Source organism: Symphalangus syndactylus, chromosome 9 (genome assembly GCF_028878055.3).
Source record: "Symphalangus syndactylus isolate Jambi chromosome 9, NHGRI_mSymSyn1-v2.1_pri, whole genome shotgun sequence".
Lineage (NCBI taxonomy): Eukaryota > Metazoa > Chordata > Mammalia > Primates > Hylobatidae > Symphalangus > Symphalangus syndactylus.
Genome location: NC_072431.2, coordinates 98098591 through 98126434, shown reverse-complemented (window position 1 = coordinate 98126434; position 27844 = coordinate 98098591). Strand labels below are relative to the sequence as shown.

Below are 27844 nucleotides of genomic sequence, written 5' to 3'. Positions count from 1 at the left end.
ACACTTGCAGCCGTGCCAGAATGCTACATAAGTGGCTGGTGGAGGGTTGGCGGAGGCAGCCAGGGGCAGGCGGGTGAGCACCGTCCAGGGAAGCAGCTGTGGGTCTGGGAGTCTTGCCTACACCCTGATTTCAGAATCCCTCCATCATCACAACCAACAGCTACCAATTAACAGGCACCTAGAGCACACTGGGTTCTTACATTCCTCATCCCCTTGAACCCTCCCAACAACGCAACAAAGAAGGAATTGCTATCCCCATTTACTAATGAGGGCCCCAAGGGTCACAGAGGTGAATGATCATTCCCACAGCCACAGAGATAGGAAGTGCCAGAACTGGGTCTAGAGCTCAGGTCTTCTGTATCACTTGCCTTTCCACCTGGCATCCTGGCCTAGGAGAGCTAACATTCTAACAAGGGCCTGACAGCTAGAGACTCGCTTTGCAAAACCATCACAAGTGACACAGTAAATCCTGAAAGATGTTAACCTGCTGAGGAAATGGGAACACATGGATCCATGAAGAACAACCATAAGGTATCAAGAGCTCATTACCCAAAGACACAAAAGTGAAGCACATGAAAAATGCCAATTTTGAACAACAGAAAGCAGAAGACAAAGTCATCCTTACAGTTTTTCAAACAACAGTATATATGGCGATTTCATCAAGCAGGACTCAGAGTTGGTTATTATTATTTTCAAGTTAATAATATTATGAAAATATCTTATAATGATATAAACTATAAATATATAATAATAAAAACATTTTTGTAGAACTTACTTTGTACTAGGTGCTATTCTGAGTGCTTGATGTGTATTAACTCCTCTAACACCCTAGGAGGTAGGTAATGTAATTGTCTACATTTAACAGATGAGCACATTGAAATACAGGAAGGTTAAGTAATTTGTCCAAAATTACACAGCTAATAAACTGTGAAGCCAAAATTCAACCAAGGCAGTCAAACTCCAGAATCCAACTCTTAACCTCTGCACAGACTGCCTCTCAAATCCAACAAGCATTTATCAAGCAGGATCCAGGCTAGATGCTTCTATATCTATTATTAATTTGTTATTCATTCTTACGTTTATTCTTCATAACAAATCTAGTAGCATGAATTGAAGCCAAAAAGGTTTCATATCACATCACAATAGAGCTAGCCTTGCAGGCACTCAGAAACACTTGGAAATCTCCAGCTAGTCCCCATTTCCCACTGGAATTTGATACTTAGCATATAGGTGAAATAGCTGGAAGGCCCGGGCAGCTACACATGGACTTGCCTTTGGTCCTTTCTTGAGTTTAGTTCAGTGGTTATTAAACTTCACTATAAGTAAGAAAACTGTACAATGCTGTATACACAAAGCCTAGTATGCTTACTTCATGAATAATTTCACCTCTGAGCTCTTAACTAGCCCTGCACGCAGTTTGCCTCCTCTTCGCTCTGATCTCTACAAAGCATCCATCACAAATCCCCAGTGTACCTCACTTAGCCATTCCCCAGCATCTCACCTACTCTGGGAAGGCCAGGGTCAGGACTCAAAGCTCACCTCTTCCGGGAGGGGCAGGAATCGCAGAGATTTCCTTACTTAACCAGTTTGTTTACAGATGGAGAAACTGTGGCCCAGGTTAAGTGACTTACCAGGATCAAAGAGCAAGTTAGTAAGGGGCTAACCCCATCTCTGAGTCCAGTATATGTTTTCTACTAGTCTGTGCTTTTCTCCTCTGTGGTTCCCCCGCCCTTCTACAGTGTCCACTTCAGTGTTATGTTCAGCAAATATTCACTAACCCACCAATAATAATAGTTCACAATTTTGAATGCCTTGACTGTGCCAGGCCCTGTACTAGAAGCTAGAGCTTCATTATGAATTTCATGGGCCCTAGAAACTTTTGCTTTTCTGGGTCCCTTCCTCCACAAAGAAAGAATTTTTAAAAATTTAAAGTATATTTTAGGATTGCATTGAAATGAAGAATAATGTTAAGTTTTCTTAACTTCTTTATTATTTGTCGAGGTAAGAACACTTAACATGAGATCTACCCTCTAAGCAAATTTTTAGGTGTATGATGTTGTACTGCACATCTTTAGAGCTTGACTGAAACTCTATGAAGTAAAATATTTCATTCAATCTAAAAGTTTATTTTTTCTTTCAATTCTAAAAGAAATTAAAATATTTTCAGAATCCTAAAAATATTGCAGTCTGATCACTATGCTTACTGTACCCAGTGGATAAATCAGCCCTACTAGGTGTTCTAGTTGCACTATCTCATTTGATTTCCTACCCTAGCGTGGTAGATACTATTGATTACGTCCATTTTACAGATTAGGAGTCTTAACATTAGCCATGAAATGCCACCTCTCTAAGATCACAACAAAAGGAAAATGGGGTTCTGGATTTGAACCACAAACATCTGACTCCAGAGACTGTTATATTCTGGACTCTACTCAGTGCAATTTACCCATCCTGGTCCCCTCCTCCTGCTGTGTTCCAGGCAGATCCCGAAGCCCAGCTCAGGACTGTCATTCCTTCGTTACTATTCTCCCCACCACTCCCAACTTCCCCATGGCCCCAGGTGGACCCTGTCCAGGTCTGTGGAGGCTGAGTAGACATGCCAGGCACACTGTGTGGCTTCAGAAAGTGCATCAGCCTATAGGAGGGCAGCAGGGTGTCCATTACCCACTTGACTCTTACTCTCGTCTGGTGTCAGGGGCTGCCCATCCACAGAGTGCAGCCACAAACCCTGGGGATCACACCACTAATGCTCACCCACTCCCAGCCAGCACCAGCTCTACTCACAGTATGATTTCAGGCAAAGGGACGGGACATTGAACGGACACCCACAGTGTGACAGCCAAGCACTGTGCATGGCCCTTCATTCCCCTCCCCTTCCACAAGGAAGGTGTTACTACCTCCATTTATTCAGAGAAGAAAATTAGGGCTGAGAGAAGCTAAATGGCTCACCTGATGGGCATGATAGAATCTGTGCGTGACTCCAAAGCCCAGGGTTTCCCACAGCAAATACAACCTCTCAGCTGGCCCCCTAAAAGCGGGCACTCTAATTGTTTGCTGACAATGGCAACTCCATTGTGAGAGTTCCTTAGGCAAAAGACAGGGCTGCTCTCGGTCGAAGTGCAAATGCTGTAAAGTGGCATACACCGGTTTTAACTAGCATTAACTTTCCCTAATAACAAGAAGCATTTGGAGGGCATTTTAGAGTTAACAGCGCAGTTATTTCATGCATACCTTCACTCGATCCTCACCATACTGCCATAACTTAAGGATCTTACTCCCCATTTTACATGTGAGGAAACCGAGGCTCAGAGATAATGTGATTTGCCCATGGTGCAGAATGGAAGAGGATGAACAGCAGAGCAGAGACTGCAAGCCTCCGTCTGCAGACTCCTCTTCCCACACCCTGCTGCACCTGACTTACTCTGAGATACGACTGAGGGAGAGAAGTAGGTCCATGAGCACTGGGAGGAGGCCATAGAATATTTTACCTGGAATCCTTACTGGGTTCTTTGCTCCCCGCCATCACTCCCAACCAGGTGTAAAAGCTCCAAAGTTCTTGTTTCCACCCAGACTGCCTGCTTGTCTAAGCAGGCAGATGGAAGGCAGACAAGACACTCAGCTGAGAGAGCACAGAGACCAGTCTGGGCTCAGAAAGTCCTCAACCATATGCCCCAGGGGAGGCCAGGGGCCTCTCTGCCATGGCTGGAGAGTGGGCCACACCCCCAGTGTATGCAGTCAATTCACTCAGGCCTCAGCCACCCACAGAGCCCTGCCTGCCCAGATCCCCTCTGAGAGGAGCATCCACGAGCAAACCTCTCCCTTCAGCTTAGCCTCCGTCCCCTGCTGTCCAAGGGTAAGTCAGGGAACCCCCACTCCCAGCCCCTCGAGCCTCTGATTGCTGTCTAGGGGCTTCTTGTTTTTCCTCCTCTGGGACAACCCAAGGAGAGGAACACAAGGCAGAAAAGCCAGTGGCCGTTGCTACAGGAAACATGTCTCTGTTAGCAACACCTCTTCAGTACAGGCCTAGAATTTTCCACAACACCAATAGGTTCATTTTTGAAGGAAGCAGCTTATTTGACATTCACTCCGCCAACTTCACATCCCTCTGAGCCTCTGGTTTCACCCACCTCCTTCTGACGCCTTGCAGGTCATCACTGAGGGCAGGAGGGAAATGACAGGCCCTCCCTCAGCCCCATTTTCTCATCTGTAAAATGAACAGGGAGGAGCATCAAAAGAGATCAAGTGGGGCTCACTCAGGTGATTTAAAAGAAAAAGTGTGCTTTTGTTTTTGGCAGACATACATCACTTTGAGGGGGAGGTGTTTGTTTGTATTTCAGGCAGCCTTCTGGAGAGAGCAAGAATCTGTGAATGACTTAATACAAACCCAAATAGACATCCAAACTCCAGAAGGAAAGTTCTTCTGAAATACAAGGTACTGCACCTACGCACCCCAATCATTCACTTCATATGCAAATGCTCCTTCACAAGTACTACCTCACCAGAGTCAATTTACACTTGCACTTCCACATATGGCCTTCAATTATGTCATCAGGATAATCACTTGCTGCAATCATAATAAGTTGAATGATTTCCCAGGGATGGAACTCTCAAAGCACCAAAGTGCTTTGAAAGTCAGCGCTTCTGAATGTGACACGTGTTCAATCTTAGTCTTGTTTCCAAGACCTTTTGACCACATACCCATTTCATGACCTGAGAAAATTACATAAAGAGGATGCAAAACAATTTGTCCTGGGACAGGGAAGAATGGGACTGAGGGAGCCCAGTGAGGCAGATTAACTAACCTTGTTTCTTCTACCTAATCTTCCTCCAGGGAGCAGCAACCCCACCCTGTTCCACATGCAGCAATGGTCTCATCTCTTTCTGGTTTTGCTCCAGCCTTGGCTGGTTAAGCAAAGTTAACAAACTCCCAGATCTCTCTGCTGCAGAATGATGGGCTAGTCCCGAGGCTCCAGCAGAAATAAAGTCCACTGTGGGAGGCAGCATGATATGTGGGACAAACGCCGGGCTGAGGGGTCAGGGCAGATGTGGTTTGAACCCAACTCTGCCACCTCCTAGCTGTGTGCCTTCTGGCAAATTATTTCCTCTGGAGTCCTAGGAGTTTCTTCCCCTAAAACAGGGGTCATAACAGCTACCTTTCAGAGCTGTCGAAACATTGCTGGTGGGAGTAGAAGCTGGTAAATCTTTTCAGAAGGCAGTTGAGCAATATGTTTTAAAGTTCCTAAAAATGTTCATACTCTTGGACTAAGCAATTAAGCTTCTAGAAGATTATCTTTAAGAAGCACTCATGGGCCGGGCGCAGTGGCTCACGCCTGTAATCCCAACACTTTGGGAGACCGAGGTGGGTGGATCACGAGGTCAGGAGATCGAGACCATCCTGGCTAACACAGTGAAACCCCGCCTCTACTAAAAATACAAAAAAAATTAGCGGGGCGTGTTGGTGGGCGCCTGTAGTCCCAGCTACTCCAGAGGTTGAGGCAGGAGAATGGTGTGAACCCGGGAGGCGGAGCTTGCAGTGAGCTGAGATCGGGCCACTGCACTCCAGCCCAGGTGACAGAGCGAGACTCTGTCTCAAAAAAAAAAAAGGACTCATGATATACTCAAAGATTTCGTTTTTTATCACTGTTTATCATGGTGAAAACTAAAAGCAACCTAAATAGCCAACAATAGGAAGTTGATTTTTTAAATAATTTATATATAGCATGAAACAAAACTAATAGGGTTTTTTTAAATAACACATTTTTCAATTATGATTTCATTTCATAAAAACAATGTACATATTAGAAGTACATACAAGAAATATTAATATTTAGCATTGGATGATAAAATGACAGTTGATTTTCTTTCGTCCTTTTTTATTATTGTATTTTCTAAACTTGGCCTAAAATTTCTTAAATGTCTCTCTAGCAACTTACTAATTTCTGCTTTTTAAAATGATTACGTATGAACATATCACATCGCCCCAAAAATACAAATTCCTTGAACACAGATTCTAAGTCTGATTTATCTTCATAAACTCCCCATGATACTAGCTTAGTGCCTTGAATAATTACAATTACCATTTATTGAATGTTTGCCATGTGGCAGGCATTGTGCTAAATTTTATCTCTTAGTATAGTAAAATTGAATAAATGTGGAAAGGGGGAGGGAAGAAGAATAAGTAGAAAGAAGTGAATGAATAAATTCTCAGCAATCTGAAATAAGTTGGCAGCTATCTCACTTGGAAGCGACCAGCTCATTTTTAGTCTCTTCTGACCACCAGACCATACCAATCTGCTAGACCAACTCTTCTAACAGAAAAGGCAAATGTCAGGAAGAGAAGGACCACACTATGATCCTGGATTTTAGAAAGTCACACTTTGAAGGATAAGATCTCATAAGGACAACCTGGTATAACTTTTGAGAATTTTCTTACCAGAGTCAAGAAAACCAATTTAACATGACAATGATCTATTAATGAAACACTTTTGACTTTGGCAACCTTTAATTCTTTTCTACAAACACTCCCTTAGCATCCACCAACACCATTTGAGAGGGAAAGATACATAAGCAGTCTCATCCTTAAGGAATTTTTAATGCAATGAGGACTACCAACAGGTGCCTAAATAACTGATTCAAGGCAGGGTTTGAGCTCCAACAGAGAACTCAGGGACTGGAGGGATTGCCAAGGGAGAAATTCTTTCTGATGGGGATGGAGAGTGGAAGAGGTGGAAAGTGAAAGCTGGGATCTGAAGCATAGACAAGATTTCTCAATGCTTTGTTGAGGGAATGGCATTCCTGCCTGCAGGAACAGCCTAGGCAAAGGCTCAGAGGGGTAGGATTTGGTATGTTTGGAGAAGGGCAAGTGTTCAGTCCATGCCCCAGAAACCTTGGGCTACTTCATTAAGAACAAAAGTGGCCCTGAGATGAGCTCCTTTTCTTGGTCTCTTCTTGGCCCTAGTACTTTCCTGATACACATCCAGGCAGACACAGCCCACAAAAAGCAAAATAATCTACCCTCTCATTTTCAAAAGCTTTGGCGTTCAGTTCGGATTAAGACCACAGTAACCTGAGTACTTCCAAAAGTAGGAATCAGAGTGGCTCCTGCCTCTGTCCTGCTGTTCTCCAAAGGCTGACATCCCAAAAAGCAGGCCTCCAGGGCTCTACCTGAGACTTGGGTTCTACTCACCTCCAAGGAAGATGTGAAGGCAATCCCTCACAAGTTGTTTCAAAACAGTCACAGCATGGGGCAGAAGGCAGAAGTATCAAGCACCCACCTCTTCAAATGCTAGGCCTCCAGAGGGTCAACCCTGTGGTCCTGCTGCTCCCTGAAGGTCCCCACAACCCCCTCTGGTCCCCCTCTTGGTGAAGGGTTTTGGGGGAAAGAAAACAGGAGCCACTGGGAGTCCTAAGGGCAGGAGAGGGAAACACCACCTGCAGCTCAGAGACACCACAGCTTTTTCTCAAATACTTTCGGTAGCATGACATGATCCCCCCTCCCTGCGGCCTCTCTCTCTGAGGCTGAATTGGCCTCTTTTTTTGCTTTATTTTTCTGAATCTCTCTGTTCTCTCTCTTCATGTGTCCCTTTTCCTTTGTTTCAACTTTTATAGAAACTGTTGTTTAATCTCTCTCTCTCCCTCTCTCTCTCTCTCTCTGAATTCCCCGTCTCTGCATCTCTCAGCCTCTCCTCTCCTGTTTCAGTCACTGTCTCCACGTCTCTGTCACTCTATTAGTCAGTCTTGACGACCGTCTCTATCTCTGGGGCCTAGGTGTTTCTATCAGTGTCCCCGTGTCTGGATGTTCCTGCCGCTCTCTCTGTGTGTCTCTATCATGTCCACATCTTCCTGTCGCTTTCTGTCTCCCTCTCTCGGCATTCCTATCTTCATCTCTCCATCGCAGCGTCTCCAGCCCTATTTCCACCCCTCCTTTCCCCCGGCCTGCGTTATTAAAATTGCAGCCAGGAAACCAAGCAGTTCGGGAAGGTGTGATGCTGAAAACCAGCTTCCGCGCGACGCCGGGTCGGAGCCCGCGAGGAGTGCCAGGGGGGACAGCCCAGGGTGCGGCTTCTGTCCCGATCCAGTCGCCGCTCCCGGGGGCTCCCTCCCGGCTAGCACCCTCCGGCCCCAGCCCGACCCCTGAGCTCCCCCTGCCCGCTTAGAAAGGAACTCTGACCGCAACCGGAGAGGGCGTTTGCCCGAGCCAGGAGTCCGAGAGGGGTGGAAAGTTCTCACCGATGGTGAAGCTGTAGCCATCGATGCTGAAAGTGGCGCTCCGGCATTTTTTGAAGCCCTCCTTCCTGTTGCTGGCGTCCGTCATGGCTCGGCCGGCCGGGCAGGGGCCTCGCAGCGCGACCAGCCGCGTCCGCGGTCCCCCCAACGGCGGAGTGAGCAGCCCGGGGCTCGGCGGCGAATCCTCCCCCAGCCGCGCCGCGCTGTCACCCTCAGCCCCGCCGCGCGCTGGCAGCTGAGCGCCTGGAGACAAGAGCGGGGACCCAACGTCAACAGCTAAAGCGCTAGGAGCTCGGCGGAAGCAGGAGCCGTCGCGACTGCCCCATCTCCAACCCGAGTTCCAGAGGCGGCGAGAGGAGTGTCAGGAAGGGAGGACGCGCGCCCGGGCGCGTGGACGGGGCTGACCGGTGGGCGCGGAGATCCCTGCCCGGCCACGCTACTCTCTGCCAGCCGCGGAGCCCGCGCGCCACAGGCACGTCTGTTTTCCACTTCAGCTTCTCCTTCCGTCTCTGGTGGCTGGGGGGATTTGGGGACCCAAGGGAATGGCTGAATTGGCGTCGTGCGTCTTCTAGATATGTTTTCTCTGGCAGACCGGGGAGCTTCCAGAAAGCACATCAACAGATGGAAAAGCAAACCCCTTAGCCATGAGGTGCTGCCGAAGTTTAACTCCAAACAAGGAAGTCGGGAAAAATCGCCACGCCCACTTCCTCCTAGCCGCTGCCCCCAGCACTGGCCTGGAGCCCCATAGTGTTTCTTCTCCACTGTCCCTGCCAGGAAGGTAATTGTCAAAGTCACCGGAGGCTCTATGATGTGAAATATACAATCGAATTAGAACTCGCCCCTTACCAACCATTCCAAATAGCTTGTCCTGTCCTTTCGAATTTGGGTTTGCCCAATGTGATAGACTCCTGGAATTTGCTGATGTGGAAGATATCTTACCAATCCCATAGCTGACGCTCTTATTACAGGAGAGGAAACCGAGGCTGGGTAGGGCTTGAGGAAAGTGCTACACAAGGAAGCGGCGGACTTTGGAGGCAGAAGTTTCCATTTATGACGATGCCAAGTTAGCCATTGGCCTTTCCAGTGCCTGGAATGACCGAGTTAGGCAAGGCTTATACTGGGAAAATTATTCCCACCGATCAGCAAGCAATTATTGAGGATTTACAGTTGCAGTGCTGCCAGGGGCTGCGGATGCCCACGGGAAAAGAGACCAGAGCTGAGTCACACAGAAGAATCCACAGTATAACAATGTGAAATGCGGGTTCTGTGCTCAAGCTATTGTGAGACTACAATTAATTTAGCCTCATCTTTGTGATAAAATTTGACACAATTAACAAACACTTGCCAATAATAAGAATCAACTAGGTATATTCCTAATTGATTCCAGTTGAGTTTAGAGGGTAATGGTTCCACATATCTTCAGAACCTAATGAAGATTAGAAACCTTGTCCCAAAAAAAGCACACAGACACACATGTACAATATTCTACATACAACTTCCGGGGGCCCATTAAAACCCCCAAGCCTACTGGAACCCAGGTTAATGCATGTCCCAGGAATTTAATCTTTTTCAATTCACCATGTGTTTTTAAAGACATGGAATTGTGTCAGAGTGTAGTTGACACTTCAGTTATAAATTCTCTCAGGGAAGAACTAGAACCACATTCACATGGTCTGGTTAGGTTGGTAGCAAGATTAATTAATCATAAAGGCAACCAACAGTGTCATGAACCTCATGCCACATAGAATGGCATATTTCGCCATGCAGTTAGGGATGTTTCAAAATCATCATGTAGACCCTGAGACTGTAATACCCACGCCTGGAACCTGTCACAGCATGGAGGCATGAAAAGGGCTCTGCTCACAGATAGACCTGGGTCTGAAAGCTGGCTCCACCACTTACCACCTACATGGCCTTGACCTCCCTGAGTCTTACTTTCCTCCTCTGACAATGAGGATTAAGTAGGAGTAAGTGCATAAAACTTAGGCACACTGTATGCATCCAGTTGTTGCAATCACTAGCTGACTCCCAGATCTTATTATGTAGACTGCACGGAAAATTCTTCTCTGTGACAATAACGTATTTTAGTTATTGTTGCCGCGATTAATTTTATGGGTGAAGAGAATTTTTATATGTAACATTTTATATATAATATATTACATGTAATATAATGTGGGCTTGGTTTTTTGTTTGTTTGTTTTTGAGACAGTGTTTCACTCTGCTGCCCAGGCTGGAGTGCAGTGGTGCAATCATGGTTCACTGTGGCATCAACCTCCTGGGCTCCAGTGATCCTCCCAATTCAGCCTCCAAAGTAGCGGGGTCTATAGATACACGCCACCACACCTGGCTGCTTTAAAGAAAAAAAAATTGTAGAGGCAAGGTCTCACTATGTTGCCCAGGCTTGTCTTGAACTCCCGAGCTCAAGTCATCCTCTGCCTCCACCTCCCAAAATGTTGGGATTACAGGAATGAGACACATGCCTGACCACAATATTATGTATTTTTTAATATAGTAACCACCAAAGGTTTCTTATAGTTCCCCTTTCCCTGTATTTCTCCCATCTTCCCAAGCTTTTAAGTGAAGCACATGTCTTTTTTGTGCCAAAATAAGTCCTCAGCTGAGGAACCTGAAAGCCCTGAGTCTCCTGTAGTAAACTATCAAAAAAAAAAAAGAAAAAAAAAGTCTATTGCAATGGAAATTTTTCCTTGCGTAAGTGAGTGAAATTAAAATTTGGTATTTAATCATCTTAACAGAAAAGCTTTCTGAAATATAACCTATGAAAATAATAAAAATGCAATCATTTCTCTGTCCCCTAAAGTCTGGTAAAAATAACTTGCCTGAATAATTAGAACTGTTTTTAAACTGCTTCTCCCCAGAGTTATTATCTCTCTCCCTGGTTTTAGAGATTGTACACCTACAGAACTACTAAAATGCACTGCTTCAAGTGCAAAGTCTTAAAGCAGCCTTTTCAGCCTTTGGGTTCTCACACCAAACCAAGTGAAGCTGAATGCTAAGATTACATAAGTCAAGAAAGAATGAGTTCAAGACTGAGATCAAAAGAAGCACGGCTTTTGTTTGCTCTTTCAGAAACGCTCACTCAAGAAAGCCTGGGAAGTAAGAAAACTAAACCAAGACAGACAAGCAGATGTGTCAATCATCTGCTTTGGTAATTGGAGCAGGATTTGACAAATTAATGTCTGCAGACGAAATCTGGCCCATCACCTGTTTTTGTGGCATCTGCAAGCTAAAAACAGCTTTTATATTTTTAAGTGATTGAAAAAAATGAAAAGAAGAATAATATTCTATGACACATTAAAACTACATGAAACTTGAATTTTAGTATCCACAAGTAAAGTTTCATTGGAACATAGCTATGCTCATTTATTTCCATATTCTCTCTGGCTGCTTTCAGACTACAAAGCCATTGTTCAGTAGCTGTGCCTGGGACCATATGGCCTGCAAAGCCAAAAATATTTACTATCTGGCCCTTTACATAAAATACTTATTGACTCCTAAAATTATAGTAAGTATACTTTACATCTGTCAGGGTTTGGGTAACTTCTAGTTTTATTATATTTACTTTAACATTTGGGTTTGGAAAGAAATTTATCTTTTTTAACTACTGGAATGGATTCTAACATGGAAGAACTAAGAGTGCATGCTAACAAACAAGGGAAACAGGGAGGGAAGAAGATCCCTAATAATTGCTTGATCCAGTCAATAGCTAAGACTAATTAGGTTAAGATTAATTTCTTCCAAGAAGTAATGTGTGATCCCAACTTCACTGCAAGAAAGTAGAGGAAGAGCTGAACTCATTACCTACATCAGTTCATAGGATCAAATAATGTCCTTCAAATATAACAACTGTATATGACACAATATAAAAAAAGAATCTGGCAGGATGCTCCTCTGACTCTAGTGCTAATATCAAGTCTTTTGATTTGCTCTGTGGATCTGATGGTGGATTCTACTACATGTTTCTATATAAGAGAAAGGATATTAATGGCAAGTTCTTGTTGCTCATTGGTTTTTCACTTTTAAAGTTCTAGAAAAATATAAGACAACATACATAGAATGTATCAAAAAGTATAGTTTCTAAGAAAACATCTTTTTATTTTTCATACTAGAGAGAATACAGCTCCTCAGCATCTCACTAATGCATTTTAACCATTCTCAGGTAGGAAGCTACCTACTATTTGGAATTCTCCCAACAGCCAATAGTCCAAGAATTGTAGACCCAAGTTGCCCCAATAAGAACATCGTGCACACACCTCAAGGACACCTATGCAGCTGTCTAACAACCATTCCAAATTCTAGAAAGGGCCTCTTCCCATTCATATAATCATTGGCTGCAGGCAGCGAAGTTTCTGAACTTCAACCTTGCTCCTTTGGCTGTAATTGATAGAACCCAAACTGGGCTGATGAATACCATTTCTGGGAATAGGAATTGTGAGAGGTAAAGAAAAAGTCCCAGTTCATTCCAGGTCCATTTCCAGCTGGTATCTAAAAATCAGCTCCTCCCAAATTCCGTAAGATACCCTACTACCCTTATACTATACAGTAGTCCCTTTTGTGAGTGATCCAATGTGAGTTGCTATTGCTTGAAACCAAAAGTTGTAGCTAATCTACCAAACAGACTCCCTTCGAGAAGGGAAGCAGAGGAGGAAGAAATGAACAGAGAAAAAGAAGGAATTAAGCTAACATTTACTGAGTGCCAACTATATACTAGGCATTGTGCTAACCAAGAAACAGTCCCTTCCTTTTAGAATTTTACAGGAAGAGTAAGTCTTAGAACAGTCCCTGGAACTGGATATCAGAATGAGAAAACAGTCACAGAAAGTCTGTGTTTCTGGATGCAGTTCCTCTTCAGCTGTCACCAGTACCCTCCTCTGTTTCATTTTACTTCTACCTTATTGCTTCGCTATAGTCCATTTTTTTGTTTCTGAAATAAATTAGACCCAGGAATGGCAGAGACAATCTAATTAAGCGGGGAAGATAAAAAGCATGTGCTTACACACTTGAGGGCCCAAAAAAGGTGCCAAAAACGTACCCAGAAGGCCCTGATGGAGGTTACCGAATTCTATTTCCACAAGGAGACAATTTTTTTCCTTGGCCCCCTGTTCATTCTTCAACTTTTTTTGAGTTTACATATTATTCATGCATCTGTGAAAGTGACTATTCTTAAGTATCTGCCTTTAGTGTCTCAGAAAATAATAGCTAATGGCCCCAAAGATCTCCCCATAACATTATGTAGCAAATTAGAGTAAATTAAATTCTTGTTTTGCATTAAGAGTTTGGGGAGAATTTTATCATAGCCTTTGAAGTTAGGAGTTATAAGTGGAAACTTTCTGCAGTGGGGGTGAGGGAGACCAGAACAGCTATTTTTAATTTCTTTTTCTTAATCCAGACTACCAAGCCTGGAATTGTCTTTCCCCTCAGCCAACCAGGTTTGCCTAGAGACCTCCCTCCTCACCATTCAGGTATCTGCTAATCTCCTAGGTCCTCCAGAAAGCATTTTCTGCCTGACATTCCTCAGGGGAGGTAACCACCCCACTTGAAGCGTCCCTGGATCCCATTCTGTGTCCCCATCATAAAATCATCACACTACACTCATACTGCCTGTTTGCCTGCCCATCTCCTCATGAGGATATTGTCTGTGGGTAGCAGAGATGGGTCTTCCATCCTCAGCCCTGGCACAGAGTAGGCCTTCGCTAAAACATTTATGAATTAAGAAGTAAACAAAGATGTATAATGCAAGGCTGTGTGGCCAGGAGATGATGGGATTGGGGTAGGACAGCCAGCCCCATTAGCCATTCCCTCTCTCCACTCATCCTCTGTCTTTCTCTGTGATGAGATTTAGAGCAAGTTTAAAACATGGCTCCATAGCAAATAGGTTAATAACTTTTAAAATTAATAAAATGAAACAAAAAGCTCCTCTACTTGCTAGCCGTGTGATCTTGGGAAAATGACTTAGCCTCTCTGAGTCTTAGTTTTTTCTTTTGTAAAATGGACATATAATACCTATCTCATAAGAAATGTGTGAGTTATAATAATGTATGTAAAAGACTTACCCTGGACTCAACCCATAGTAAACATTCAATTTTACTTATTATTATCATATATATTATTATAACATGACAATGTTATTATTTTTAACATCGTCATCATCACTAGCATACTAGGTCCCTTTTGCGCTTCTGTTTTCTACAGAGTGCTTAAGTTAATCCATAATCAGGGGCAAGAGGAACAGGGTTAGAGCTCACTCAACCCTGGGCCTAAGGCCCCAAAGTATCACCCTGTGAGCAATGGGACCAGAGGTTCTAGGTCTCCATCACTCACATGAGCTGCAGAAACTCATGGGCTTTCTGAGAGCTAGAGTCTGGGGCTTGCACAGGGCCTGCTCAATCACTTTTCCATCCACAAGACCCAGCCTCCATCACCCTCCCCATTTCACGACACTTCTGTCAGCTATGCTTCGCTTCATTCAGCAGATGCGTTATGGTCCTCATAATGCATGTTGTCTTGTGAACCTGCTGCATCAGCCAGGATGTCTTCTGTTCCCTGGGCATCCAGGGCACAGCTTCCTCCTGGTTTTCCTGCTACCTCTGCAGCCAATGCCTTTTCTGTTGTTGTTAACCGGGGAAACTCTTATCTTCTCATTCCATTCCCTCTTTCCTGAGCAATCCTCTTTGCTCTTCCCAGCTCTGTTAATGACTCTAAAATATCTATTTCTAGCTCAGATCACTAAGCAGCAAGTATAGTGATCTTTTTTTCTTCAGTAGGTCTTACAGTCACCTTGGCCTTGACTCATCCAAATCTGAAATCTTCATCTTCCTATCCTTCCTCCAGAGTTTCCCTTGGGGTATTAGGGGAGCCAGACAAAGCTTCTACATACTTGTCAAGCCAGGCTAACCTTTACCACCCTCTTTCCAGCTGTCTCCATAGAAGGAGCATTTCTCATCTGACTCGTTAGAGTTTCAGGCATTCCTTGGGCCCACCTCACTAGGGCAAGAGTCTCTCCTGGGCAGAGCCCATATGGCATCTCTGTGAGAGTTAGGAAAGGGTACCCTTCTCCCAGGTGGAAGCAGCGCCTTGCCAGGACAAACAGAGCTTAGTGAGCAGGGCCTGGGCTGAATGCAGCTCCCACCCAGTCCCTCGGTCAGGCATCGATATGATTTGGCTATGTCTCCACCCAAATCTCATCTTGAATTGTAGCTCCTATAATTCCCACGTGTTGTGGAAGAAACCTGGTGGGAGATAATTGAATCATAGGGGCGGTTCCCGCATACTGTTCTCATGGTAGTGAATAAGTCTCACGAGATCTGATGGTTTTAGAAAGGGAAACCCCTTTCACTTGATCCTTAATTCTCTCTTGTCTGCCACCATGTAAGACGTGCCTTTCACCTTCCAACGTGGTTGTGAGGCCTCCCCAGCCACGTGGAACTGTGTGTCCATTAAACCTCTTTTTCTTTATAAATTACCCAGTCTTGGGTATGTCTTTATCAGCAGCATGAAAATGGGCTAATACCATAAATTGGGTTCCTGGTCATAATATTTCCAGAATATTATCAAAGCCTTACTCTTCCACTCCAATAGTGCCATCTCTGGAAATGGTCCTCCCTACTGCTCCACAACAAAATTGGGCAGCCTGTGAGTCATTACTCTTCCCTCTGTCTTTTTCATCTAAACAGTCACTAAGTCCACACAGAAATGTTCCCTCAATATATCTGGCATCTGCCCGGTCCTATCCACACACAACCCCACCTTAGTCCAGGCTACCACTGTCTCTCACATGAATTATCACAACAGCCTCTCACCTCCACAGCCAGCTTGCATTCTTGCTCCAAGCCATTGTCTATCCAGGAGCCAAAGAGATCTTTTTAAATAAAAATGTAGTCATGTCTTTCCTCTGCCTAAAATCCTTCAGTGACTCCCTGTCGCTGTAGAAAAGTCAATACTTAGAATAAAGTAAAAACTCCTTACCTTGGCTCATCAGGCCCTACAGAATCTTGGGGGAAACTGGGAAACATAGGGAAGTTTGGACCTTCTCCTATAAGGAGTGGGAAGCATAAAACACATACAAGAGGACTTAGGAAGTTTCAGAAAGGGAATGGGGAAGTTAGTCAGAGAAGGGAAAGCAACCAATAAAGCCACTCTTGTGGGCACCTGGGGCTTAATCCTCTAAGAAATATCAGGAGCTAGTGTCAAATTGCCATTGGCAATGCATCTGGTTTCCCAACCTGATTCCGGACTCTCTCAAGGGTTTGGCTTTGACATGCTCTATCAACTCTTCTCACCTCTGACTTCCTGGAGAGGATTCAGACCTTCTGTGATTCCCAGGACCAAGAAAAACAGCACTTAGTCATTTATTGTACACCTACTATGTGCAAATAGTTTGCATCTGTAACAAATATCCAAATTCTCAGTGACCTAACACCACAATAAAGATTTTTTTTTCTTGCTCATTACGAAGCCCAATATAGGTTGTGGGGTGCAGGATGTGGAGTTTTGGCCTATGGAGTTATTCAGGGACTAAGCTGGCTTTCATCTCATAGCTTCATCAGCACCTAGAACCTCAGAATCCTCTGTATCCTCTGCATCTAGCTGGCCAGTGAAGGAAGAGAAAAACGGTGGAAGACTGTGAAGAATTTCAGAAACCAGGCATGGAATAAACCACACATCCCTTCCTCCCACATTCTGTTAGCCAGAAATTAGTCATATGGCCCCACCAAACTGCAAGGGGTGGGTGACATCTGGGAAATGAAGTTAGGAAAGAAAAGAAGGTTTGGTAAACACAGATCCTTTGAAACCCTATCCTCTCCACTGTTTTCACTCAATCTGACCACCAACTTACCAGGTGGAGACACGGTTAAACCCTGCATGCCCAGGACTGAGGTCATAATCTGCCGCCACATCAGAGTTGGAACCTTTCTATCTTATTAAGCCCAGGTTCACAGGCTCAAAGCACCCGAGCCTACCACTGTGATATAAATTTTATAAAGTGGGCCCACTTTCCCCAGAAAGGCCCTTTTCATGTGGCTTATTGTTGTTATCACTTACAGAAGGTGTAAATATATCAACAATTTTAATACTATATTACAGCTCTGGCATTAGAAAGTAAGATAAAAATATAATTTACTGAGGAGGTGAAAATTGCATCATCTTGTAACATGATTTTTTTCTTTCACTAACTAGAAAACATAAATACTGTACCCAGAAATACAAAAATTCTAGTTCATTAAGAGACAAAGGGAATAGCAGAGAAAAATTCAGTCACTAATATTTAGCAGGCCAGCAAACTCTGCCACATCAAAGACTCCTGATGAGGATTTGGGGAACATGCAATTAGAACAAATACAGAGCATCCCAGGTTACCACTTGCACAGCGTTAAGTCCCAGGTGGATAACTGGTTAGAGGTAGAGCTGGCATGGACTTGCACTCAGACATGAGGAAGGGAATGTGGTTTCTTAGGGGATCCAGCCTTAGTCAGGCCATCATGGGTTAAGCTCTGTGCTTAGTACTCATGCATCTCATTTCAAACCCTCAGTAACAAAGAGTGGAATTATGGAGTTAGGTTTTCTTACTGTGGTTCTTAAATCCCTGGAGAAGGTAACTCTTCTCAGTGGCATCCTTGGCAACAGAATTACCAAGAGCACCAAGAACGCTGAAACCAGACAGAATAGATAGGCAGCCCAAAAGGGAACACAGACCTACAGAGTAGATCCAGCTATTTGCTGAAATGACCTCTAATAGAGACATGCTCCTCCATCTGTTGTTCACTGGTGGCTAAATTCATCTAGAACTTTTTTTCTAGCTTATTCACCTCAAATTGGACAATAAATATGTTCCTTATCACCAGCAAACATGCATCGCCACAGATACAGCTACACACACAGACACATACACAGATATTCACACACACACCCCACTTTTATATCTCAGATGTGGCCTCTGACAAGGATGACAATGATAAGGATGCTGGAGTTCTGAAGAAAATGTAACAGAACAAAATGTTAAGGAAAAAGAGCAAACACAAAGTAGGATGCAATAGAGTCTCAACTATGTCAAAAAGAAAGTGCACTAAAGAAAGACAGGAAGGTGAGCAAGAACAGCCCAGTGAGTGAGAGAATAGCCAAGGACAAAAAGTTTAAATCAGATGTTGCCAACTGGCTTCCCTGGGATCAAATGCAGCCCAGGGCTGTGGCTTTTTGTTTTGGGGTGATTTTTGCCTGCTTGGTGCTTAAAAAATATTTAAATTGTGAATTAAAAAGAAATTGCAAATTGAAAGGAAGGAAGGTAGAGAGGAAAGGAGGAAGACAGCAGACAGGAAGGAAGGAAACACATCAAAATGTAACGGTGATTATATTCCAGTGCTGGGATTATAGGTTACTTGGTTTCCCAAAGCCAGCAAGTTCAAGTTTGTTCTTATGAACATATCCTGACTGCACCCTGGAGGCTTCCTACCCAGGAACATTGGTTATAATTTAGTTTCTTCTTATATGTATCCTCCAAATTTTCTAGCATGCTCATAATTAGAAAATAGAAAAATAAACATTTTAAAAGTCAGCTGTCAATACAGACATAGATATCTAAATTACTTCCTGTACTTTTCTTTGTTTAAAATATTTTGGCCGGTGCGGTGGCTCACGCCTGTAATCCCAGCACTTTGGGAGGCCAAGGTGGGCAGATCACCTGAGGTCGGGTGTTCGAGACCAGCCTAACCAACATGGAGAAACCCCGTCTCTACTAAAAATACAAAATTAGCCGGGCATGATGGTGCATATCTGTAATCCCAGGTGCTCGGGAGGCTAAGGCGGGAGAATTGCTTGAACCCAGGAGGTGGAGGTTGTGGTGAGCCAAGATCATGCCATTGCACTCCAGCCTGGGCAACAAGAGTGAAACTCCATCTCAAAAAATATACATATGTTTTATAATTTAAGATAAATATTAAACTAAATTGTCCTAAGCCAGATCAATGAATCATCCAATCTGATATTCTCACTAGACTGTAAACCTCATGAGGGCTGTGTCCGTTTTGACCACTGATATATCCCAAACACCTAGAACAAAGCCTAGCATCAAGTAGGTGGTTAATAAATACTTGTTGAATGAATACATGACTATTCTATTTCTGGTGGTAGCTTAAGAAGAAACCTGGAAATTACATGTCAACTTTCTAAGTCAGGAATGCACTGTAACTATTCTCCATACATCAGTATGAGATGGTCCATGTTTACCAACGATAGAATAAAGAAGAATGCACACCTGCCATCTAAAGACTCCATGCTCCTCTTTGCAAAAGGGACTTCATTCTTCCAAATCATACCAGGACCAATGAAAAACTCCTGCTACCATGCTGCCAGCATGAGATACCTTGTATATTGGTACTTTATTAGAAAATATTTGGCATAATCACCATACACGGCAAGCTGATACCAAAATAAGTAGATCACAGACTTGCATGAGACTGAAGTTCTAAATAATGATCATGAATTACAAAGTCTTCGTGTGTGGGGAAAGCACAAAGTCTCTACATTGACAAGATGACTGAAATCTCAGAATTACAAGCAAGTTTTTCCCGATGTTGATTACACTGTTGCCCAAAAACTCTACCAGAGAATCAGACAGTCTGTATTATCATGATAAAAGAAAGCAGTTATAGTTGGCAGCAAGTGGGAGTATTAACGACTTAATGCTGAGATTTTTTTGTCAGGCATTTAAGTTACCAAAAGGTGCTTTTTTCATTGTGATAAATTCTTGCACATGCATTTGGAAACCACATTTTTAACACACTGCCTCTCAAGCCAACAAAGAGCATTTGTGAGAATAAGAGGCAATTTGGTTTCGTCTTTCCTCATGTGTCACCTCTTGACTTAATTTATTCTCCCTCTAGTTTTGAAGCCCTCCTCCAAAGCACAGGGCACTGCCACTGACACAGCCAGCGCTCCACACACTCCTGAGGAATTGACTCCAAATGTATGACAACTGAAGCAAATCACAAGGAAAGTAGAACTTTGCAGTATGCCAGGAATGCAAGACCACATGTTGGAAAGAACAAGAAATGGAAAAGGGTAAAGATTAGGTCTTAGTTTAATGATTAGATTGAAAGAAGTAACAGAAGAGTTGGTGGACCTCTCTGGTAGTTTTCTTCATTCTCAACTCATGTTTTTGGGGATCTATACCGTGGTCCAGCCACTGTGCCAGACTCTTACCTACAGAATCACATTTAGCCCTCACAGCAACTCCCATCACACACATAAAGATACTGAGGCCCAGCCCCAGTAAAGTGGATATGAGATCTAAATGGAGACCCGTCCTCTCAAAGGCTCAATCCACCTTTGCCTCTCTTTGTCTACTGAGAGGGTGTGAAATTCCAGATACCCTCTCTGATGGCCCTTCTACCCACTCCCCTGGCCCACAATTTCCTGAAGGAGATAACATTGTCTTTTTTTTTTTAGACAAGAGTGATAAAAAGACATGAGAGAAAGTGATAGTGTTTTTTTTTTTTACATTATTAGTGTCATTTTCAACGTAACCATGCTCATGTCATTTTCATCCTACCCACAACCATGTTAACGCAGTAAAATATTGACATGAACAGTGCAAGCTCCACAGCCAACCTGCTGGGGTCGAATCCTGGCACTGTTCTTATTGGTTGAATGACCTGGGGCTCTGCCTCAGTTTCCTCATGGATAATAACAGTTACCTCACATGGTTGTTGTGAGGACTAAGTGACTTAATACGTGAATGCTGCTTAGAGCAGTGTCTGGCACACAGTAACCACTCAGTAAATATCAGCTGTTGGTATCATTGTGTCATTGTTACCATGTTTTTGCCCTTTATTCATTTTAATGCACTTTCATACAATATCTCATTTGACATAGTCCGTGGAGGGTGTGATGCCTTACCATAAAGAGACAGGGTCAGAGAGGGAAAAAGATAACCCTAACAATTACAACTAGTTAGCTCTGGTGCCAGCACCAGACTGCCCACGTTATTTCCAATGCGTAACAACACTACATAAAGTTGTTTTAACCCTTGAATTTTCCGAAGAAACTTCCTTTAAAAGCTTTAATGACTGCAGCGCTCCTTAAGCACAAACAAGGAGGGACATTCGGCCGGGAGATACCTCTCTAGCAACTTTCCACAGCTGCCAGGGCCCCACACCTAGGGGCAACTTGAGGATATGTAGAATCCAAACCAAACCCCTCTTCTGAGTGTGATAAAATCCCTCCAAACCCCGAATGGCCTCACCATGTTTCGAGGGGTTCCCTCCCTCTAAACATTCCCCAAACCGCTCAGCCCAAGCACCAGGAACCTCATTTTGGGAAAACACGGGTTCTTCCTGCCCAACTCTCGCCCTCTAGGGAGCGGCTCTCCCTCCGCGGTCTACACAGCTGCGCTTACACCTGCATCGCTGGCTGGGTATGCGCCACACACGGAAGGGCAGTAGGAACACAAAAGGGTGTGGTGCCAGGGACCCAGAACAAGTGAAAGGGGACGTGCGAGCGGGGAGTTTTCTGAAAACTGCACAAGCCTTCTTGGGCAGCGTGGTGTCTTTTCACCAGGACGTAGGTGCCTCCCACTTGTCTGCCAGCGGTGACCAGGGTGAAGGGCTGCGCGCGTGAGCAGTAATAAAGCAAGAAATCACGACACAGTTGGTCACGAGAATATTAAGATGCACTACATTTGCGCGCGTATCTACCCACAAAAAGAGCCACGCCAGAGGCCTTCTGTGTGACTGAGACCTCTACGGGAAGGGCGACACGGCTCACTTCCCGGCTGGGGCTCGGGCACTGGAAACGCTTAGGAAACTCCAGGCTCTGGACTGAGGTTCGGGAGGGCTGGACTTAAATCTTCGCTCTGCAATGGCTGAAATCAGCGTTGGTGCATTGAGACTTAGTTCCTCGTCATTTCAAAAGAACCGTGGTGATTGTCACGTCCGTGCTCCCTTAAGCTGTTGCAAGGGCAGAGGAAGCAGGTGGGAGGATTTGAGCCATGTGCCTCGTTCTCCCGCGCCCTCCGCGGGGTCACCTGGGAGCTGCAGTCCTCCGCAGCCGCCCTGCTCCCGACGCCTGCCTCTTTCCGTAAAGAAACGAAACGTGATCTGTGAGGTGCAGGGAGATGACCAGAGCACCACGTCCTTGGAGACCGTTTTCGGACACTTCACTAGCTCCTCTGCCTCTCTTTGGCTCCTGTGCGCTCCCTGCCTAGCCCTTTCATGGCGGGCCTTCCACCCTGCCCCTGCCCTTTGACTTGGTGTTCCCAAGGGCTCTGCTACACTCCCCCAGTGATGGCATCTGTGCCCTTGGGTGCTGTTGACTCTTCTCCCTCCAGCCAGCACGAGAAGGGACTGGAGCCATTGGGCTGTGGGCAAGACATCACCGAGAGAGAACCAGCTGGGAAAAGTTAGCGGAGCTCCCCCAGGCCCCTGGATTGATCCCCCCGACCTGACACATGTTCCTGCATCCTGAGGGCCATGGTCTAGGGGAGGCAAAACGGGAAAAGTAGGCCAAACTCTGCTATAGAATGCCATTTGCCACAACTCTGTGAGGAGTTATAGTGACTCCCATCTTTCAAGTGGAAACACAAACTCAGCTTACATAATCTGCTCAAGGTCACAGAGCTCAGAAGCAGCAGGATTGGAACCCTGTCTTCAACAGGTCTCTGCACTTTTCTTCTTCCCAACAGCGACCCTTCTGAGCATGAAGGCTGAAAAGTCAAGTGGATTTTGAAGTGAAATTGCTCCTACAGACATTTTCTTAAGTGTGTAATTGCCCCTATTTCATGTTGACTAAAAGTATTTTCTCTCTGTTTTGTATAGTTTTTATGCCCCTTGAACATAGATAGGTAAAAATTACTTATCTCAAAGTCCAAAAATGGGTGGGATGGATAAAAGAGTTCCCAGAATCCCATGCATGGCCTTAGGGACAGAGCAAAGCTTCCCTGCCCACAACACAGCCAAATTGGGGAGGGGATGGGTGGGGCAACTTGAAGCCAATTCAGTGAACATTAATTTGTCACACAGCAGTTCGCCACACTTCCAACTGACAGATTTTTGCCTCACCAAATCCTTGTTTGTAATAACATTTTGTAAAGTTTACTAAGGTTTGTATTTCATTTTGTATGTGCAGTATATTTTTAGAATGACCACTGCTTGTATATTTTGAATTTTAAGTAGCATGTTTGTAACAAATATCAAAGGTTTTCTATCCTCTTGGTTAGTCGATTTGCTTCATTCATGGAATGGGGGAAAACAGGTAGAACTGGGGAACAACACACACTGGGGCCTGTGGGAGGGTCAGGGGTGGGAGGAGGGACAGCATCAGGAATAATAGCTAATAGATGCTGGGCTTCACACCTGAATGATGGGGTGATCTGTGCAGCAAACCACCATGGCACACGTTTACCTATATAACAAACCTGCACATCCTGCACATGTACCCCTGGACTTAAAAGTGGGGGACAAAAGGTAGAGTTAAAGGGATTATGCAAGGAATTGTTCTAGGAATACTGTCACACTTTCAACTGCATGCACCCCCACCAGGTGCTTAGGCACACACACATACACACACACACACACTTCCACATAAGCAAAATAAAAGCTTCACATATGTGTTAATTTTCACATATCCATGTCAATTTAAATATGCTTAAGGAAAATTCCACTATTCATATAAACACATTGAGCCTCTCAGGGAAAGAAACTTAGAAAAGCAGAGCAAGGAAAGAAGCATTTATTGAGCACCTACTAAGCCCCCAGGGCTCTGTCCTATATTGTCACCAGAGCTGCATCTTCCTGAAACCCACGACCTCTTGACAGGGAGGTACGTGTCATAATCCCTGTTTACAGAGGAGTAAAGTGAGACTCAAAATAAAAGGTGCATCACAGACCTAGGTCACCCACTACAGAGTCCTGATTCAGGCCACCAATTTTGGAACAGGGAGAGAATGAAGGTGAATCTCACAATCCAATCCTGATCCCTGCGATACAGCAGTCCCCCATCTCTTGCTCTGATCTACTCTCATCAGCTGAAGAACAATCGCTCAGTGACAAAAGAACAAAAATCTCAAAGAGAATTACACCAACCTCAATCACTATGCAGGTCATTAAAAAAGACAAATTAAGACCCCTCATTTCTTTTGTGATACAGCCTCTCTTTAAGCACAATCACAGGGCAGAGCCTGCATTGTTAGCCCGACTTGATTTACAAAAACACAGCGCAGATGAGTTTCAAAAGGAAGAACAATTTATGAAAGGCAAAATGACAATAAATGTAGGAGGAGAAGAATCAAGGGGTTGGAATCTCAAAACCATTGTAAAATTACTTTTGGGTGGCTGTGGGAATATTACTCTACTATGTTAATTTCTCCAGCATGCATAAAATAGATGCCCCTTACTTTTGGGTGGCTGTGGGAGTGTTACTCTATTATCTTAATTTCTCCAGCATGCATAAAATAGATGCCCCAGAGTTAAGGAACATTCCTGACTTCTTCCTGCTTCTCTTCAAGTAAATTGTTCAATTAATTAAAATCCATTATATTCCTAAAACCTCAGCAGACACTGGGAAGGAGAGAGATGGAATTTTGATAGCAGGTCTGCTACTAAATTGAGATGAAATCAGTTTCTATACTTACCAACTGGCATAACTTTCCCAGGGCAGTGTTTTTTCTACGAATGCTTCCTGAATTAATCCACCTATCTATCCACATTCTACAAACCCTAGAAGTTCCCATTTCAAACCCGATCAGTTGTTCAAATCTCCTTAATCCAGCCCACAAAGATCACTTCTTCTCTACCTCTCTTTGCAGTATTGTTCACATAATTAGCATGTAATAAGTACATTACATGTGTTAAATGTGTGCTATGTGACATGCACCAGACACTATGATGGGAACTAAAGACAAAATGAGTAATAATAATAGTTGAATTCACTGAAGGCCTACTAGGGGCAGGTATGGCCTAGGAACTTTTATGTATATTAATTTATTTAGTCCTTATACTCTATAAGGAATGTCCTACTATTACCCCAATTCTACAGATGAAGTAAACTGAGTTATCCAGTAACTTGCTCAGGGTTACTCAGATTATAAGTGGTAAAACAAGAATTTGAACACAGATAGCCTGGCTCTAGAGCCTTGGCAATTAATCACTACTCCACAGCAGCCATTCTTGGCCCACGTTCAAAAAGCTCGTAATTGAATAAAAGACAGACATGTTAGCCAGGCACAGTGACCTACATGCCTCCCAAAACCAGCACTTTGGGAGGCCGAAGCAGGAGGATCACTTGAGACCAGGAGTTTGAGACGAGCTTGGGCAACACAACAAGATGCCATCTCTACACACATAAAAAAGAAGTTAGCCAGGCCTGGTGGTGCATACCTGTAGTCCCAGCTACTCAGAAGCCTGAGGCAGGAGAATCACTTGAGCCCAGGAGTTCAAGGATGCAGTAAGCTATGATCACGCCACTGCACTCCAGCCTGGGTGACAGAGCAAGATCCCATCTCTATTTTTTCTTTTTTCTTTCCTTTTTTTTTTTTTTTTTTTTGAGATGGAGTCTTGCTCTCTCACGCAGGCTGGAGTGCCTCAACACAATCTTGGCTCACTGCAACCTCCACCTCCCGGAGTTAAGCAATTTCCTGCCTCAGCCTCCCAAGTAGCTGGGAATACAGGCGCCTGCCACCACACCTGGCTAATTTTGTATTTTTAGTAAAGACGGGGTTTCAGCATCTTGGCCAGGATGGTCTTGAACCCCTGACCTCGAATCCACCCTCCTTGGCCTCCCAAAGTGCTGGGATTACAGGCGTGAGCCACCATGCCCAGCCTCCCATCTCTATTTTTTTTACAAAAAGACAGATGTAATCAGAAGATGACACAAAGGGTTACTATGTTTCAGTGCTTTGAGGAAAGGGATCAACAAAGACTGGGAGGGTCTAGTAGGAATTTCTCAGGAAGATACAGGGGTGGGGAGAGATTTGAGGCATTTTTTAGTTTAGCAAATTAAAGTGACATGTAACATCAAATTTCTCCTAGCTCTACCATTCTGTAAATCCATGAGCAGGATTGTATCATAACTTAAAGAATAACTTTCCCTGGGTTTACAAAGAATGTTCTGCTGGTAAAAAGTGCTCCAGAATAGAAAAAGCCAAAATAAAAGCACCCCAAGTATTTGCAGATTTACTTTGCCAGTTTCCATGGTGTTAATACTCCCACGATGGCAGATTTCAGGCTACCAACCAGACATCACTGAATTCAACTCAGAGTTGAGAAGAGATTGTATGTCTTGAGACATACAACTGGTCTCAAGAGCCAGTCTGAGCTAGCTCCAGCACCCCACCACATGAAGTTCTTGCAGTGTGAACCAGAAACTGAAGGAGCCCAGACCTAGGTGGGCAGGAAAATACCCACCCCTGGGGGAGAGAGGCCTCGGGCACTCAGAAAGGAGAGAACATGTGCTCAATCTCCAGAAGGCTGCAGCAGGCAGGGTGGCATGTTGCCAGCCCCCAAAACAAACTCTGGGCAAATGGAGATGTCAACCACGGAACCAAGCCAAGGAGCCAGGCGGAAAAGAGTGGCATGAGAAAAAAGACTCTAAGGGAATACAGACGCCTGGTCTGGAAAGGAAACTCCTGAGTTCAACCAGCCAAAACCTTCAGGCAATGCCCAATTAGGATCTGAGGATGAAGCAGAAAGTCCAGAGAGCCTTTGGTGTTAGCGCTCCATCCCAACCCACTGAAATCCCCCACCCCAGCATGGGTTTGGAGCGCCTCCTCTGGAAGCTCCAAGCATCCTGTGCTGAACTCTAATACAACCCTTCCCATCGCACACTGTGGTTTTCTGTACATGTGTCTCCCACTAGGCTGTGAGCTTCCTTCAAGGTACATACAGAGCATAGAGCAGGAGTCAGCAAACATCAGCCCATGGGCCAAATCTGGGCTGCCACCTGCTTTTGTAGGATATGCAATCTAAGAATGATTTAATGGTTGAAAAAAATTAAATTAGAATATTTTGTGATACATGTACATTATGTAAAATTCAAATTTCAATGTCCATAAACAAAGTTTTAGTGGAACTCAGCCATGTTCATTTATTAACTTATTGTCTATAGTGGCTCTCATGCTATTATATGGCCCACAAAACCTAAAATGCTTACTACGTGCTCTTTTACAGAAACAAAATTTGCCAATTCTTGCACATAGCATGCCACAAGATAGGAAGCTCTGGATAATGTTTGATTAATGATTACTTGACCCTAAAGCCAACCCCAGCCTTTTTAAACCTCATAATTATTCTAACTTTCCCAGTCAGAGGACCCCACTTACCCTAGCAACAAGCTTTGTTTTCCAACTCCTTTAAGCACTTTGTTCCCAGAGAGAATTCAATCAAATCTTCCCAGATTGGTTGGTGTCAATCTGTCTGCATAAGCATTCCCAAGTTAACAGTTCTATGGAATTTGACTAAAAGTTCTACTAAAAAAAGGCAGGGATTCCACAACTAAATAAGCTTAATCAATGCTGAGCTAAAGAACAAAACATGTTTCTTACCACAGAACTCCTCAGAACATTTAAGATGCTGATGCAAGTTTGGGCATGGTGGCTCATGCCTGTAATCCCAGC

The 27844-nt window shown here is 44.2% G+C and overlaps 1 protein-coding gene across 4 annotated transcripts in view; it reads right to left on the bottom strand.

Moving 5' to 3' along the window:
- PDE1C (phosphodiesterase 1C) overlaps nt 1-27844 on the bottom strand; it is a 692034-nt gene that overhangs the window by 567540 nt on the left and 96650 nt on the right. For 3 of the 4 annotated variants that reach the window (XM_055293496.2, XM_063609689.1, XM_055293501.2), the window contains exon 1: nt 8230-8573. The exons of the other annotated variant lie outside the window; for it this stretch is intronic. In XM_055293496.2, coding sequence (XP_055149471.1) covers nt 8230-8314 — 85 coding nt within the window. In that variant the 5' untranslated portion in view covers nt 8315-8573. Of the gene's footprint in view, nt 1-8229; nt 8574-27844 lie in introns of those variants that run through there. 4 annotated transcript variants of the gene reach the window in all.